The 16,531-nt window shown below is 37.0% G+C and overlaps 1 protein-coding gene across 18 annotated transcripts in view; it reads left to right on the top strand.

Annotated features, from left to right (window-relative positions):
• The window catches only part of PLEKHA5 (pleckstrin homology domain containing A5), a 238,691-nt gene that overhangs the window by 158,272 nt on the left and 63,888 nt on the right, over positions 1-16,531 (top strand). For 12 of the 18 annotated variants that reach the window (XM_073877900.1, XM_073877902.1, XM_073877904.1 and 9 more), the window contains 5 exons: positions 1,571-2,038; positions 7,788-8,253; positions 11,570-11,653; positions 14,260-14,379; positions 15,205-15,258. In XM_073877900.1, coding sequence (XP_073734001.1) covers positions 1,571-2,038; positions 7,788-8,253; positions 11,570-11,653; positions 14,260-14,379; positions 15,205-15,258 — 1,192 coding nt within the window. The remainder of the gene's footprint in view (positions 1-1,570; positions 2,039-7,787; positions 8,254-11,569; positions 11,654-14,259; positions 14,380-15,204; positions 15,259-16,531) is intronic. The other 6 variants (XM_073877909.1, XM_073877912.1, XM_073877906.1 and 3 more) reach the window with 2 other exon arrangements.

Genomic DNA, 16,531 nt, shown 5'->3' with positions numbered 1-16,531 from the left:
GGATCGAGTCCCACATCGGGCTCCCTGCTCTGCAGGAAGCCTGCTTCTCCCTCTCCCACTCCCCCTGCTTTTGCTCCTGCTCTCGCTATGTCTCTCTCTGTCAAATAAATAAATAAAATCTTTAAAAAAAAATAAAATAATAGCTTTAATTAACTAGAGGTAACTAAGTTTAAAATTCTTTTTCAGATAAAAAAAATTTTTTTTTCAGGTATGTAATACTCTGTGTTAAATCCACTCTTTCACCCCTAGAATTTAATAAGGATAAATGTGCTTTTAGTGTAAATCTTTTATCTTTTAAGAGAAAGAAACTCCATAGCATATCTTAGTAAACTTTCCCAGTGTCTAATATGGTTTCCAATCTACAAGCTATGAGTTATATCCAACCTAAATATATGGATCATACGCAAATTTACAAAAAGTAGTCACCTTCCATTGTTTTCCTCACTCATCATATTCTAAACTATCTATACTGTATATGTGCAAGTTATATATTTCCCACTTGTCACTAACACTGGCAGCAGTACCACATTAGGATCCCATAGGAGCATTAGTACATATTGAAATGTGAACGGTTGGCCAATTCCGGAAAGGCCTCCCAGCATGGCACGATCTTGGCGATTTCGTGCAGGTTCAGACACTCAGCTTGGTCTTGTCAGAGTCTGGAAGTGATTGGTCTCAGAGAAGCTGATTCTCATCAAAAAGACCTAGGTAAAATGACTGGAATGGTGAGCAATAAAACTGGTGGCCCGGTCACGTACTATTAAGCAGTACATTCTTCCAGTGGGGAGATGGACACGGAATGCCACATTCTAATTCAAAATTGTGTGATAGATAGAATGATAATAGTAATAAAGTGTGTGGCAGCCACTGATATACTCATCTGGTCCTCACACAATCCTATAACCCTGGTGCTACAATTACCCCCATTTACCAAAGAGGAAGGTTGAAGCATGATAAATTTCCACACCTTGTCCAGAGACACAGCCAGTAAGAGGTAGAGCTGCAAGCTGAACACACACAGTCTGGCTGTGAGAGCCCTTAACCAAAAATCAGGTCCTCTTGAATGCAAACACACTAGTTAGTCATATGGTGCAGATCTTCGACAGCATCAGACTATAATTTCTTGGTGTAGCCATTTCCACAAACCAGACTCATGTTTGTCTCAAGAGGAGTTAAACCCTCCTGGCTGGAAGCCACGTTGTTTATTTCAAATGACTAGCTGCTGTGGTCCTTTAAGTGTGGATTTTGTGGTTTTACTCTCAAAGGGTAATCCTAATTTGCTTTATTTCCAGATTTCTAACGGGGACACTCATCACTTTTTATCCTTCAGTGCTTTATACACTGTGTATTTTGTTTTCTTCCCCCCACCTTCTTTCTATTTACGCATTCTGATGTTGTACTTGAATTTTCATATCACAACATTAGGGATTTATATAGGCTTATCCTCTATGACCCTTTCAGTTTTTTTCATAAAGTCAAACGTAATTCTGCATTTTTCCTAGATTGAATCCAAGAAATAACACATGCATTGTTTCAGCTGATTTACTATGATTTTCTTCTCTGATTTCAGAGTGGACAAGATTACATCTGAAAATGCACCAACTAAAGAAATCAATAACTTTCCCAACCATAGAGTGCTGATTAAACCAGAGGTCCAAAATAACCAGAAAAACAAGGAAATAAGCAAAAATGAAGAGAAAAAGGCATTGGAAGCTGAAAAGTATGGATTTCAGAAGAATGGTCAAGATAGACCTTTAACAAAAATTAATAGCGTAAAGTTGAATTCTCTGCCATCTGAATATGAGAGCGGGTCAACATGCCCAGCTCAGACTGGACACTATAGGCCAGTCAATGTGAATAGTTCGGAGAACAAAACAGTCAATGTTAGCCTGGCAGATCTTAGAGGTGTAAATCACCCAAATACAGGGCCCTTACACACAGAGGCTGATCGAGTCATCCAGAGGACAAACTCAATGCAACAGTTGGAACAGTGGATTAAAATCCAGAAGGGGAGGGGCCATGAAGAAGAAACCAGGGGGTAAGTGTCTTGTTGTTCTGTGTTCTGAACCCAGATTTCTTTCACACCATGTCAGTGGAGATGGTTTCTGACACACCTATTGAAAAATAGTAGTTTAAATTGCATTTTTAGACATTATAGCTTTCTGTCTCCCTTCTTTGTGGTAATCAGACATGAGTGTTTTTTCTCTGTCTCCCATTGTTCTGTCCAGATTTCTCAAAGAGGTCCTTACCCTGTAGAGAAGAAAATTAAATAAACAAGTCCAGTATACTGTGACAAAATGAAGGAAGAACATGATACTTACAAGAACAGGGACAACCAACACAACCTGTGGGTCCAGGAAAACCCTTCTGCAGGAAGTGAAATACAAAATGAAATGTAAAAAAGTGGCATATTTATCTTGGTTTAGATCTACAAAACTGCAGAGTTGATAGGGAGCAGGAAAAGGAATCCAGAGAAATCCAGTATGGCTTAGATGCATCTGCTGTGATGGTGTCGGAGAAAGGAGGCTGGAGAGATAAGCCAGAAGAGATGTGTTCACATTGGTGTTTCAGAAAGATCTGTCTAGCTGCAGAATCTGGAGAACAGATTAGAGAAAGTTCAAAAGCTATAGGAGTAAGTGAAACAAGGAAAGAAAGGGGGTGTATTTGAGGTAGGACTGACAAGACTAGTTGAGTGCTTAGACATGCTTGATTGCAAACTAGTCCTAGTCTAGTTTGACTCATCTGGTCCTCACACAATCCTATAACCCTGATGCTACAATTATCCCCATTTCCCAAAGAGGAGGTTGAAGCACAATAAATTTCCACACTGTGTCCAGAGACACAGCCAGTAAGAGGTAGTGTTGCAAGCTGAACACACGCAGTCTGGTTTGAGTGTTAGGGAAAATCAAGAATGAAACCCTGCTTTTAGGCCTCTGATCATCAAGGGTGGTTTGGTGCCTTTAACCTCATGGAGAAGATTTGGAAAGAGAGAAAGTAATAAATGATTGGACAGGTTAAATTTGAGGTGCCTGTAGTCTGTAGCTCCCAAGAGAAATCTGGACTTGAGTAAGGTTTGGGACATCATCATTATATCAAAAGTACTTACAGGGAAGGATGAGAGAAGATAAATTCATTCAGCTGGAGGCTGGATAAAATAAAGATTCTAGAGGAAAACCTGAAAGAACATTTACATTTAAGGGAACAAGCAGATTGTGGGGGCCTGCAAAGGAGATGAAAAATGAAGGCCAGAGGAGAGGGAGGAAAAGCAGGCACCTACCAATGAGAAACAGTGTTCTATCATTAGGCAGGAATTTAGTGATGCAAAATTTTAAAAATACTTTAATGTAGTGGGAAGAATTACCTGAGGAGTTATTGTGACTCTTACTTCTCAGTAGTAGAAAACCACAGAACAATGACATTAATGTGTTTCGGTTAAATGAAGATTAACTTAACAGTGAAACTTGTGAGGTATAGGAACGTTCTTCCAGTTTGCTCAGTTGGCGTGGCTGACGTCTGCGGCTGTGAGCCAAAGTCTCTCTCCTTTCAGGAACAGCTCAAAGGCCTGGGTGCACTTTTTGTTATCTCAACCAGCACTGCAAAAACACTCCCGCAATATGTTCACTTTCATTTTCTTCTTCTCCACCCGCAGCACTCACTTTTCTGATTTTCCCAAGGGAAAATTGTGAGACATATTTGTTAATTTCTGGCTGAAGAGATGCCAGAGTTAGTTTGGGGAGGGGGTGGGGATGAACGGATGTTTGATAGTACTTAAGGTAACCATTTTCAGGGAAACAATAATAAAAATCCCAGCCAGAAAATTTGCTGAATCTCTACCCAGCAAATTAAATCTCACTTCTTAGTTAAATCACGTTCCTCAATGATTTCATACTTTCTTACAGTTGAAAATGTATAGTTAAGGAGGTTCGACAGACATCTGGAAGTTAGGTTTTTTTTTAATTGTTGAGCATAAATATTAGTTGAATTCAAGAACTTTTGGGTTTCTTGATGGTTATAATTAACATACGTAAAGGCTTTCTGTGTGACTTTCTTTTGAATGCAGACCTACAGCTTCTGAAGTTTATTTTGAGCTAAGATTTTCTCTGTTTTTCTCCCCTCCAACTTTGGATTCACTGGCTAGAAGCTACTTTGGATCATTGAGATAGATCAATTCTACATTATCATATGAACTTCAAATTTAAAAAACAGTTGATGTTTTGTAATTAAATAATTTTTATTGGTGGAAAGAAGCATTACCGGTTATTCATAGTATAATTCATTTTGTAAAACTTTATGAAAGGCTTGCTTTTAAAGTTCTGATGGAAAGAAAAGTTTAATATTTCATCAAATAGTAGATCCCTGCATCTGTGAACAGAGCTTTAAAGTTTCTTTGTGAGTGGCAGGCGCTGTTAAGATGCATGGTGCCTTAATCCATTGTTCTGCCTGGCAGAATCACAGGGACACGGTTTTCATGGTGTTTGACAGGCAGCTGCTGGTGAATGGAGCACCAAACCTGATGAAGGAGCTTACAGTGTTCATTTCTTAAGCTTTCACTTAAAAGTAAATCACACTTTGCTTAATTTGAATTTCTTTGGGGAGAACCACTGAAGGAAACTAGTTTTTGAAAAACAGGTCTCAAAATGCTAGAAAGTGTATGGGCTAAAAATAAATTTACTTGATAATAACCTAACTTTCTATTAAAATTCTTCAAAAGTAGTTTCAAAGATGGCAGAAGAGCGTTTTAAACTTTGTAATCATTAATTAGCCTCCTCTTAATGATCGTATGGTATGTTAACAGTTCAAGTTCCATATACTTCTCTACAAGAGGGGGGTCCAGCTCACATATTGTGAATGCTTCAGAGCACTGATGGGGGGTGTTTAGTGCAATAGATTTTCTGAAATGGAATTTAAACATTAGTTTATAGACAGTTTTTAGTATTTTAGATTAACAATGTATGTCCCATCCTGATATGTTTATAAATAATCTTTTCCCATATTTCCAAACTGCATATAAAGTTAATATTTATATTATTAGTATATTCTTCTATGATATAGTTCAGTGCTTAGTACAGAGCCTTTTGCATATTAAGGTTTCTATAATAGTTCTTGAATTTGTGAATGACCAAATCAAGGTATGTTAGGGTAAATTGCTTTAGTAGTAGGACAGAATTTCTAGGATGGAATCTATTTCTGTGCTTCCCAAGCAGATTGCCTTGGGGTTGCCAGCTCTGGACTTTTTCCATTTTCTAGCTTTAGTGTGAACAGAGAAGGTGGGGATAGGAAGGAAGGAAGACCAAGCAGAGAAAAAAATAGGAAATATTTGTGGCAAGAAAGCCGCAAAGAAGTGAACTTTTATGCTGGTTATACCAGAGTACTGGGTACCTTTCTCCTTTACTCCAGCCCCAAAGGCATTAGATGATTAGCCTTGCTTGCAATAGTTCTTGTGGGGATTGTGGGGGGAGGGGAGGGGGAGGCACAATGTTCAATTTTGAGCAAGCCTGTTTCAAGTGAAAACTTTGAGAAGCTGAAGAACAACCAGCATGATGAAGGAGATTTAGTTTAGAGGGAAACAGTTGAAGGAATTGGAAATATTTCAAATACATAATAAGACATGGAGTTTAGAACTATAAGATAGTTTTGTGATTGGATCATCTTATAGATGATAAAACCAAATCTCCAAAAGTTTCAGTTTGCCAGATTTGGCTCAGTCAGTACAGCCTGGGACTCTTGATCTCAGGGTCATGAGTTCAAGGCCCATGTTGGGTGTATAGATTACTTTAAATAATAAAAAAATTAAAAGGAGTTATGTGCTCTTGGTCTTTCCTACCCTGTTCTCAAAACACATACTACCCCCCCCAAAAAAAACCCACCACACACTCAACATTCTCTGGGTCCCAGATGAACTCCAAGGTCTTTGTACTTAGTAGAAGAGCAAGGATCTTGGCCCTCCTGGCTTTGGATCAACTGCTTTTTTCCACTTTACTCTTTTTCCACTGTGTTGCTGTGTTTTTCACAGCTTTATCCCCTCTGTGGGTGCTTTAAGCCACAAAAAGGTATATTTGAGACTACCTCTGGTGTTTGTGTAAAGATAACATCATTTTATTGCCCTAGTGGGCACAAATTATGCAGGGGTTTTTATTTCCCCATACTTCATAGCTCAAATGCACCCAGCTCATTATACCTAATCACAATGCAGTCTTTTCTTACTGCAGTACATTAGTATGCATTGTTACTGACAACAGTCTTTGGGTCAAACAGCTCTGACATCCAGCTTGTCAGCCAAGGATTCTCAGATGATTGAAGAATATGGTCAAGTAACTTACACATTAAATTTTCTGGTCTATGTAATCACCAACCTTTTGGGCATTTTAACATCCAGTAGGAGGCAGCAAAATATTATGCAATTATATATGCACAATTCCAAAATATATTCTGTGTTGAAAATACAGTACACAGAAGAAAAGTATTAACTAAACATTGAAAGAAGAGGTCAGGTAACCTGGGCTTATGGGACCCCAACTCTCCCACATTTGGTTTATTGAATTACATTTTATATTAGGATATAAGTTTATGCCCAATATAGATGCTAGCATAAGATGAATACTTACGATTTAATATTGATCTTTTAAATCTAGATTTTATTGTGGTTACTGTTAATTAAAAAGGTTGTGTTTGCATTTAGAATTTGAATTGTAATTGCACCTTATGCCTACCTCTGAAGATAGTGGGGAAACACAAATGCTAACTTATTTAAAAATTTTAATTGACTTTTTGAAAATTCTTTTTATTTATCTACTGGCATGAGGTTAGCAAAAGGATAGTTTTGATAAATTCAAAGCAGTGTTTTTATCACAGTGCCTTTTTTTAAAAAAATTGTAAACTAAAAATTCTACTTTATTCTTTCATTTTAGGAAACTGGAATAATTTTTGCTTAGTAATATGCCTAATGTATCCATGTCCAAAACTACGGCATTTTAAAAGAACTTTATTTTAGATGCTTAATGTCTATGGGGAAATTTTAGATTGCTTTAAAAAGCCTCCCACAAATGTTTATACCAAGGTGGAATATTCATTTCTATGCTAGAAATGTGAAATTGCTGAGATTTACAGTTGTATACCTAAATATTGTTATGTTGGAGTATTTTTGTCTTTACGTTCAGTTTTGAGCTTTAGCTTCGAGTCATTTTTATTTTTCAAATTAAGAAAAGTTATCAAGGGGAATTTTCTCTTCCAACCACAAATGTACTGATGTACTTCTTCCCAGAAATAGTGATGCTTTATGAAGGAAGCATTGCAATGGAGGAATCACACACACCTGTGGTAGTTCATTTCCTGTCTTTTGGCCATGTAGGCTCAGCTCACGCCCTTCAGTACTCCATTCCTACACAGTGATTCCCACTCACCTGTTCTGGTGAGATGTATGAAAAGATTCTAGGGGTCTGTTGATAATGAAAACAAGATAAGGAGACAGACTTGAGATTAGACCTTGGACATTCTTACTAATAAGTGTTTTCCCTTTTTTAACCAAACTGTATGTTGTATGGAATAGTCTTTTATGTAAGTAACAAAGATTTTTTTTTACTTAATGTAGTAAATTCATCAAACTGAATTTCATAAAAAGGTTAAAATCTGTTCATTAATATTTTATATCCCATGATCAACTTTTTAAAAGTAAGTCCCGATATATATTTTACTTACCAGAAGAGGGGGGAATGTACTCTCATTTAGAATCTGGAAAACAACTCTCTTCTTCATTTTTACATTTCAATTATTATTTTTTTTAATTTTAGAGTAATTTCTTACCAAACATTACCAAGAAATATGCCAAGCCACAGAGCACAGGTTATGGCGCGCTATCCAGAAGGTTATAGAACACTCCCAAGAAACAGCAAGACCAGGCCTGAGAGTATCTGCAGCATCACCCCTTCCACTCATGACAAAACAGTGGGACCTGGAGCAGAAGAGAAACGGAGATCAATGAGAGATGACACGATGTGGCAGCTTTACGAGTGGCAGCAGCGCCAGTTTTATAATAAGCAGAGCACCCTCCCTCGTCATGGTACTTTGACCAGTCCTAAAACCATGGTTAATATCTCTGATCAGACAATGCACTCTATTCCCACATCACCTTCCCATGGGTCAATAGCTGCTTATCAGGGATACTCCCCTCAACGAACATACAGATCAGAAGTATCTTCCCCAATTCAGAGAGCAGATGTGACGGTAGACCACAGGCACAGAGCCCACCACCCTAAGGTAAGATGTCTGCTCAGCTTGTGCTAACTACTACTTTGTGGAGGCTGTGTTTTGTTTTTGGCCACACTGTTCCTTCTTTTAAATGTAAAAGACAAGAAAATAGGGAGCAGGTAAGCAAGGCAGCTCTTTTGTTTTAAAAAGTAAGCAAAAATAATCTGCAGTATCAAAATCTCACATATAAAAACCTAAGCTTGCAATGCATCGTCCCTCAAGAGCAAAGAAGTGGCAGATGCTTTATGCATTCTTCTGTGCTGGATAGCATATCTCACCAGCTTTCCATGTAGGTTAAGACCACTTGCATATTTATTGGCTCTTCACACACTTGAAAATTCTACACCTCCCCCCTTACAGCATACCTGCATTCATATATCAAGCTCATCCTGCTCTTTGCTAAGATAAGTGCTAGCCTCATCTTCTAATCAGCTGCATATGTGGCTTATTGAAATACTTCCTTAGATGCCCAACTTAATATTAGAATAATAATGCTTACTGGTATATATACTTTTTTAAAATTAAGATATACATAGAGATCATGATCTACTTTGTACATGCAGTTGGTTTAAGCATTGCTTAGTAAATTACTTGGAGTGAATTCAGAGTGGTTTGTGTTAGTTAGCTTTTTATAATACTAAAGCGGTCATTTTGATCAGTCAGCCTACATGCAGCCATTTCTTTAATGTCTATCCTAAAATGAAAAAGAGTTTTTCGGGGCACCTGGGTGGCTCAGTTGTTAAGCGTCTGCCTTCGGCTCAGGTCGTGGTCCCAGGGTCCTGGGATCGAGCCCCACATCAGGCTCCCTGCTCAGCGGAAAGCCTGCTTTTCCCTCTCCCTCCTCTGCTGCTTGTGTTCCTTCTCTTGCTGTGTCTGTCTCTGTCAAATAAATAAAAATAAAATCTTTAAAAAAAAATCATTTAAAGAAAAAGAATCTGTCATTTTCTTTTTTTAATTCTAAGGAATTTTTTTGCTTTATACCATTTTAAAATGTACCTTTTCTTATCCTTGTGACAGACTGAATCCTTCAGTTATAACATTGCATAAAGTTTGTTTGACTTTTCCATAAATAAGCATTAGGTAGAAATGAGTAAGTCAATCGGGATTTTTTTTTTTTTTTTTTGGAGGAAGCTTTAGTTTGCCTCAACAACAACAAAAAAAAAGGCTCACTTTGAACTCCATGGTAACAAAGTTCGATATTTTAACACTTTGTATACCCAAAGGCTAAATCAAGTTTGATTTTTAAAAAAATCGTAATAATAGGGCACCTCAGTGGCTCAGTCGGTTAAACACCCAACTCTTTTTTTTTTTTTAAGATTTTATTTATTTATTTGACAGAGACAGTGAGAGAGGGAACACAAGCAGGGGGAGCGGGAGAAGGAGAAGCAGGCTTCCCGCGGAGCAGGGAGCCCGATGTGGGACTCGACCCCAGGACCCTGGGACCATGACCTGAGCCAAAGGCAGGCGCTTAACGACTGAGCCACCCAGGCGCCCGAAACACCCAACTCTTGATTTCGGCTCAGGTCATGATCTCAGGGTCAGGAGACCCAGCCCCAGGTGGGGCTCCGCACTCGGCGTGGAGTCTCTTTGTCCCTCTTCCTCTCGCCCTCCTCCTGTGCGCGTGCATATGCGCTCTGTCTTAAACAAACAAATAAAATAAATAGTAACAATATTTAAGACAAATCTGCTGTAATGCAATTTATTAGTGTGTGGTTGAAAAGTGTTCTCCTGGTATTAGTATTTTTCATAGTCTTGGTCAAAATTTATCATCTGTTTCAACAACAAATATAAATGAGCGTGTGCTCTCTATCTAGTTCCCAGTCAACTAATGTCTACTGTTCCTCTTTCCAAAAACTTCTTAAACATTGCCAGAAAAATTTTTTCAAACTATCCTGTCGTTTTCCTTGGTGTGATCCGTGGCTCCCAAAGTATGTCCATGGATTCCCTGAGGGTTCCTGTGGCCCTTTCAGGGAGTCTATAAATAAGCTCAAAACTATTTTATAATGGCAATCAGGCATTATTCATTGTGTTTCCATTTTCAGATATCACAAGAACAATGGTGGGTATTGGCACCACATACTTGCAGTAGAAATAAAGTAGCAGTTTCACTTTAAAAACCCTTTGATGAAGCAGTAAAATATATTCCATCTTGACCTTTCATTATATATCATTTTAATATTCTTTGTGATGAAATGGGAAATATGCTTAAGGCATTTCTCTTGCGTACCAAAGTACTAACCAATATTACGGTTGACTCACAGAAAGAGATTTGTGTGATTGAGTTGCAAGCTGAACTAGCTCCTTTTTTTATGAAACACCATTTTTACTTGAAAGAACGAATGACAGACAAACAATAGTTGTTCAGACCTGGTATTTGACAGACACTTCTCAAAGTGAAATGTTACCCTGTCACTTCCAGGAAACAACTAACAGTATTTGTCACTGATGACAAATTTGAGCTTTCAAGCAAATATTAGAATTGTGGAAATCTTATATCTGCCACTGAGTTTGACAGCGTTCCGGTGCTTCAAGATCAGTGGTGGTATTAACAAATGTGTGTTACTGATAACTGTATACTGATATGTGGCAACATCTGCATAACTCCCTGAACCAGTATTTTCCACATGACCAGTGTTTGATATTACAGAATCAGAGATGGGTAAAAAATTCATTTAAAGCATAAACACAGGCATGCCTTGTTCTGTTGCACTTTGCAGATACTGCATTTTTTTTGCAAATTGAAGGTTTGCAGCCAACCCTGTATCAAGCAAGTCTGTCAGTGCCCTTTTTCCACAGCATTTGCTCACTTCGTGTCAGTGTCACATTTTGGTAATTCTCACAATATTTCAAACCATTTTATTACTGTTTGTTATGGTGATCTGTGATGAGTGATTATGATTCACTGAAAGCTCAGATGATGGTTAGCATTTTTTACAGTAAACTATCTTTTAATTAGGGTATATACATTTTTTTGACATAATGCTATTGCACACTTAATAACAGCATAGTTTAAATATAACTTTAACATGCACTGGGAAACCAAAAATTTCATTTGGCTTGCTTTATTGCAATATCCACTTAATTATACTAGTCAGGGACCGAACCCACAGTTATCTCCTAGGTATGCCTGTAAACCAGTAGGTGTTAATGTAACAGTATGAAAAGCTCCTTGATGCAGTTTCAGATACCACTCTGCAACTAACTTTTAATATCTACTTTCATAAGCAGTAATAGCAAATTTTAAGTGATATTTTGTAATGTAAACTTCAGATTTCTCGTCACTGACATTGACCACAGAATCTATATTGTACCTTCCTTTTCCTAGCATGTCTATGTGCCTGACAGGAGGTCAATGCCAGCTGGCCTGACTTTACAGTCTATCAGTCCCCAGAGCCTCCAAGGCAAAACGGTGAGTTCAGTGTTTTTATTTACCATGTCATGTTTTATATATGTGCTACATACAATAGCACGTCTCTGACAGAGCTTCTAAGTTTGAATTTTTAGAGGGATTCCTCCCAAAGAAAAACCATTGCTACTTCTGTAAAAGAGATGCTCATCAAAAGAATTTGGGATCATGTAACCATTTCATTGTTGGACTGGATACTCTCCCTAAATGTCTGAATGCCTAAATATAGGATTATATTTTCAAAGTTTATTGTATAAATTGGGTGGGTTTCTTTACTTCACTGGATGTTAATTCCCTTGTTCTTAAAACAGAAGTTGGAGTAGTTGATTAGTGGAACAAATCCAGGCAGGGTGGTGTAGTGTGTGTAGTACCACTACGGGCCTCTTAAGAAGTTTCTCCCATGAATTTTTATGTAGATTAACAACTTTAGAAGGGGAAAAAAAACGATTTACATATTTATGCAGGGAGGTACTATAATAATACACGAGGTGTTAGCAAGTACTTACCATTATCATTTCATCCTCAGTATTATGTTCAAATTGGGAAGGAGTTCTGTCACCAGGACCCTATTATTCTTCACATTAAAGAGAAAGGACAACTTTTCATTACTTCGTTTAATTTTAATGGCATTCTTTTATCTGTGCTTTAATATTAGTAGGTAGTCTCAGTTCTAGTGAAGATGTGATTTGAGGATCTATACAGTTGTTCATCATTTAAAATTCCCCTCCTGAAGGAATCAAAACAAATTCATGTTGTATGTGTTTTGCAGACATTGTTTTATTTCCTCTTTCATCCTTTACATGCTTAGATATAAGGAAGATATTCTGGCTTTGAACTACTGGCAGCTTATTCATTAAAGGTTATAAATATTGCTTGATTAAAACTAAAAACTTTTAAATATGAGATTGTTGATCTGACAAAGAGACAGACACAGAGCATTATAGCATTAAGATAATGCTAAGTATCATATTATGAATTTTTATCTTCTGCCTTGCTCCCTCTAGTGGATATTTAGGATAAAATTTAATTATCACCTCCTTTTGTGCAGGTCAAAAATGTGCCTGTTTTTTATTTTGCCTCAGAGTTTAAATATATCAGAAACTTATTGGAACCTTTTGTCCTTTTGAAAATCTCTTTATCTTTTTAACTCAGCAAATAATAAACCAGAGTCTCTAGATTCCTTATTTTGGTATTTCTTTCAAATATCACTCTGGGTCTTAGAATATCTACCTGCCTTACACCACCCTGCCTTCCCCTTGGCAAGACCTCAAGAGCTTGATATGGTGGTCATAAGACAGACTGTCCCATAGTCATGAGGTCACCAGATGTGGTTTGCATTAGAGCAAAAGCAGCTATTCTTTTCCTGTTGTGAAATTTCTTCAAGTCCCACACATACATGTTCTTTGACTCTTTAATATAAAAGACTGTTGTCTCATCCATGTAGATCGCTCTTTCTAAAGAATCCTATAGTAACTATAGTTTACTTCTGATATTTTTCTCACCTGAAGGCAATAATTTTGAATATAATTTCAGATAACAGTTAAAAATTATTTCTGTCCCTTAAAAGCGTTGTATAGAAGCGTCGTGTAGAAAATAAAGAGCAATAGCAAATGAACAGAACAGAAGAGAGCTAGCATTAGCACTGTGGTATAGGCAAGACAGATCAATCTCAGGAACGCTTCTTGGCCTGGAAGTTTTAAGAGCACACCGTAGCCCTTAGGTGATGAGAGTCTCCCTCTGGCCCATCTGCAGTTTTTAATCATAACAAAGTTCAGAGAAACACCAAATAATATTTTATGACCTGTAAGATTGCCAATGACCATACTTTATTGCATTTCTAACAAAGAAAAATATATCAGATTGGCCTGTTAAGGAATGTTATCTCTGCCTTTGAAAATTTATCTCCCTTAGGGATCATAGTAACCAATCAAAAATCAAAAGGTTCTCTGCTTTCCCCAGAGTGTGGGAGGAGGGTTTATATACTCAAGGAATGTTTCTGTTTGTAGTAAGTGCTGTCTTTTTTTTTTTTTCTTAAAAAATAAAAACTGATCTTTTGGTCATTTAAAATATCCTGTGAACACACTGACAGTGACATTTAAAAATATAACTGGGAAGCAATTAATAGATCCCAGGTACTTAGTTTAATGATATGAAGATATCATCCAAGTTTTACATGAATTTTAATTCTTTTTATTTGCCTTCTGTTCTCTAAAATAGAGTGTTGAACATGCAGGTATTGTTCTGTTGCTGTGAAAGTCTTAGGTGTCATTTTAAAATATCTTTTAATAATAGCTCTTATGTACAAACCTTTATAATGGTTTTCTGGCATTGTGTTTTTTTATACTTAACATTTAAATATTCTCTCTTGAGTTCTGAGAAAATGCCTTAATACACTGTTGTTTTGCTGTATCTTCTAAGTAACACTGTTCCTTCTATCTCTCTAGATATCTATGCATTTATGTAGGACCTCTCTTCATAGTGCCTCGGCACTATGTTTGATGTCAACCATAAGAGGAAACTTGCCAAGAAATCTTGGTTTAATATCTGTCACTTAAGACAACAATTAATCTGTTTTCCACTGTTTGGATTCTTAAATTGTACTCCTTCAGCCAGAGGAGCTTACGCTGCTGCTAATAAAGCTGAGACGGCAGCAGGCCGAACTGAACAGTGTCCGGGACCATACGCTAGCACAGCTCATGCAGCTGAAACTTGAGGCCCACAGCCCAAAGGTCAGCTATGAAGAGTTTTGTATGTGTCGTCTCCCATTACCACTCACTTTGAGCCACTCATTTATCAGTTTGATCGGTGTCATTGGTGTCAAGCATGAGCCCATGCAATCATTGCAGCGACATTATGATCTCTTATTGACCCTTTGAGATTTTACTTATACGTCATTAAAGGGAGATAGGGGTAGGATGAAATTCTTCCTAGCCTTCCAACCCGCTCACCCACCGACCAGCTTCTGGTCGTGAGATAGGAAACACATACAGACTGCAAAACAGGGTTATCATTCACCGTATATGTAGCTTCCACATCTGATAAAGCATATTGAAAAATCCTATAATTTACTGGAAAGGAGTAAGTTGAAAATTCGTTATACTTGTAATAATACTGCCTTTTAAATGTCAGAGATTAAGTTCAAGATATTTGTTTTGTTCTTGATTAAAAGAAGGAACACACGTAAACATTTCTCAAAGGGTTTAATAGCCTCTGGTTATATGAGAAACATCCAAAGAAGTGTAGTTCTATGTCGCAGAAAAGTATTAACATGTAAAACTTGTAACACTGAGTCTGCTAAAGCCATTTGAAGGATTTTTCTGCTTAATATCTTAGCTTCTGTGCATGTCTACTTAATTTCTTATAAAACCAAGTGTGATTTTTATAATTTAATATGTCATCTGTACAGTTTACAGGGGAGCATGTCTGTGAAAGTTGTGTACTGTGACATAGTAGGTTGGGGTAAACTACCTGTTTTTTTATTTCAAAATTGACCTTTTCATGAATTCTACACCCTCTTTCTCTATCCCCTTTGTTTCTTGATTGATGCCTACTAGAATGAAATTCTTTCACATCATCTTCAAAGGAACACCATATATTTGGATCACCAGGTGGGATTTGTAGAATTTTTTTGCTTATAATACCTAATAGAACCTTTGAAATGTAGTGCAGTTTTCCAGGCTACTCCGATATTTTATTCATTTAGAGCTAATAGCATGACTTTTTCAAGTGACAGAATAAGATTCTTAACAGGGGGAATTCAGAAATATAAAACAAAATAAAAAAACAAGTACAAAGGACAGTTGTGAGTGTTAGGGGCAATACAGATACTGGGTCACCAGAAAATTGAGAGCCTGAATTCTCTAGACTTCCCTTTTCTTATCCCAAGAACACTCATACTCATTAAGGCTTCTCTCCGCTTGGAGCTGACCTAATTAAACAAATAGGTACCAAGCCGTGAATGCCTTGTTGGAAGACCAAGAGGGAACTTCCCAAAGGGAAGTTTAACTATGGGTGAAGAGTGTGATGGTCATTTTTAATTGTGTAACTTGGGTCCTTGTTTGCCATCTCCTCCTGGTGTTTGGTCTGTGCTAAGCTATGTAGAGTCAGTTTTACAGTGGCCTACCGTTCCTCGAATTATCTCAGGGGTAGCAATGGGTGTGGATGGTTAGGGTGAATGGCAGTTCATGAATAGGGACTGACACTTCCATATTTTAGTTTTTATGAAACTCTCTCAATATTTAATTTTAATTTGATGAGAATTTTTGATATGTTCTTACACAGAATTTCTTCCAGTGAATGCATTTTTTTATCTATATAAATTAAGCCATAACTTGTTTTAGTTTGTTTCAAAATGTTCAAACTTGAACATTTTTACCAAATGAAAAAAGTTACTATGGAAAAGGATGTAGGACAGATGTTTACATATTTATAGTTCCCTGCTTCAAATAAAACAATAATGTACTGCTTTAATTTAGTTATATTTAAAGAGGGATTTTGCATTAGGATAACCCTTTAAAAGATGTTCAGTCCTTTTTTTTAATTTTTAAAAGAAATATACTTTTCTTAATATGTAGTTTATTTTCTCACAACATGTTTTCATAATGATTTTGCCTATGAGGAATGCTTTAGAAATCAACATCTCATGACTCCAAATTCCAGTCTCCAGGGACTGGTACTATTGAAATTTAACCACGGTGTTACGTTGTACACTTTGAAAGCAATATAATAAAGACAGGTTAGCCAATGAAATGGTAAACATAAGTCTTCCCTCAAAATGTGACATTGCCAGAAAGCCTCCAAGATACATGGTAAATAACTTTCATAAAAGCTCCTTTGCCTATAAAGGTAGAGATAGTTCTGAAAAATAATGGGATACTACAA

This window comes from Callorhinus ursinus, unplaced genomic scaffold (genome assembly GCF_003265705.2).
Source record: "Callorhinus ursinus isolate GAN/ISIS: 27379988/994484 unplaced genomic scaffold, GSC_fseal_2.0 scaffold27, whole genome shotgun sequence".
Classification (NCBI taxonomy): domain Eukaryota; kingdom Metazoa; phylum Chordata; class Mammalia; order Carnivora; family Otariidae; genus Callorhinus; species Callorhinus ursinus.
This window is presented reverse-complemented; position numbering and strand designations above follow the sequence as displayed.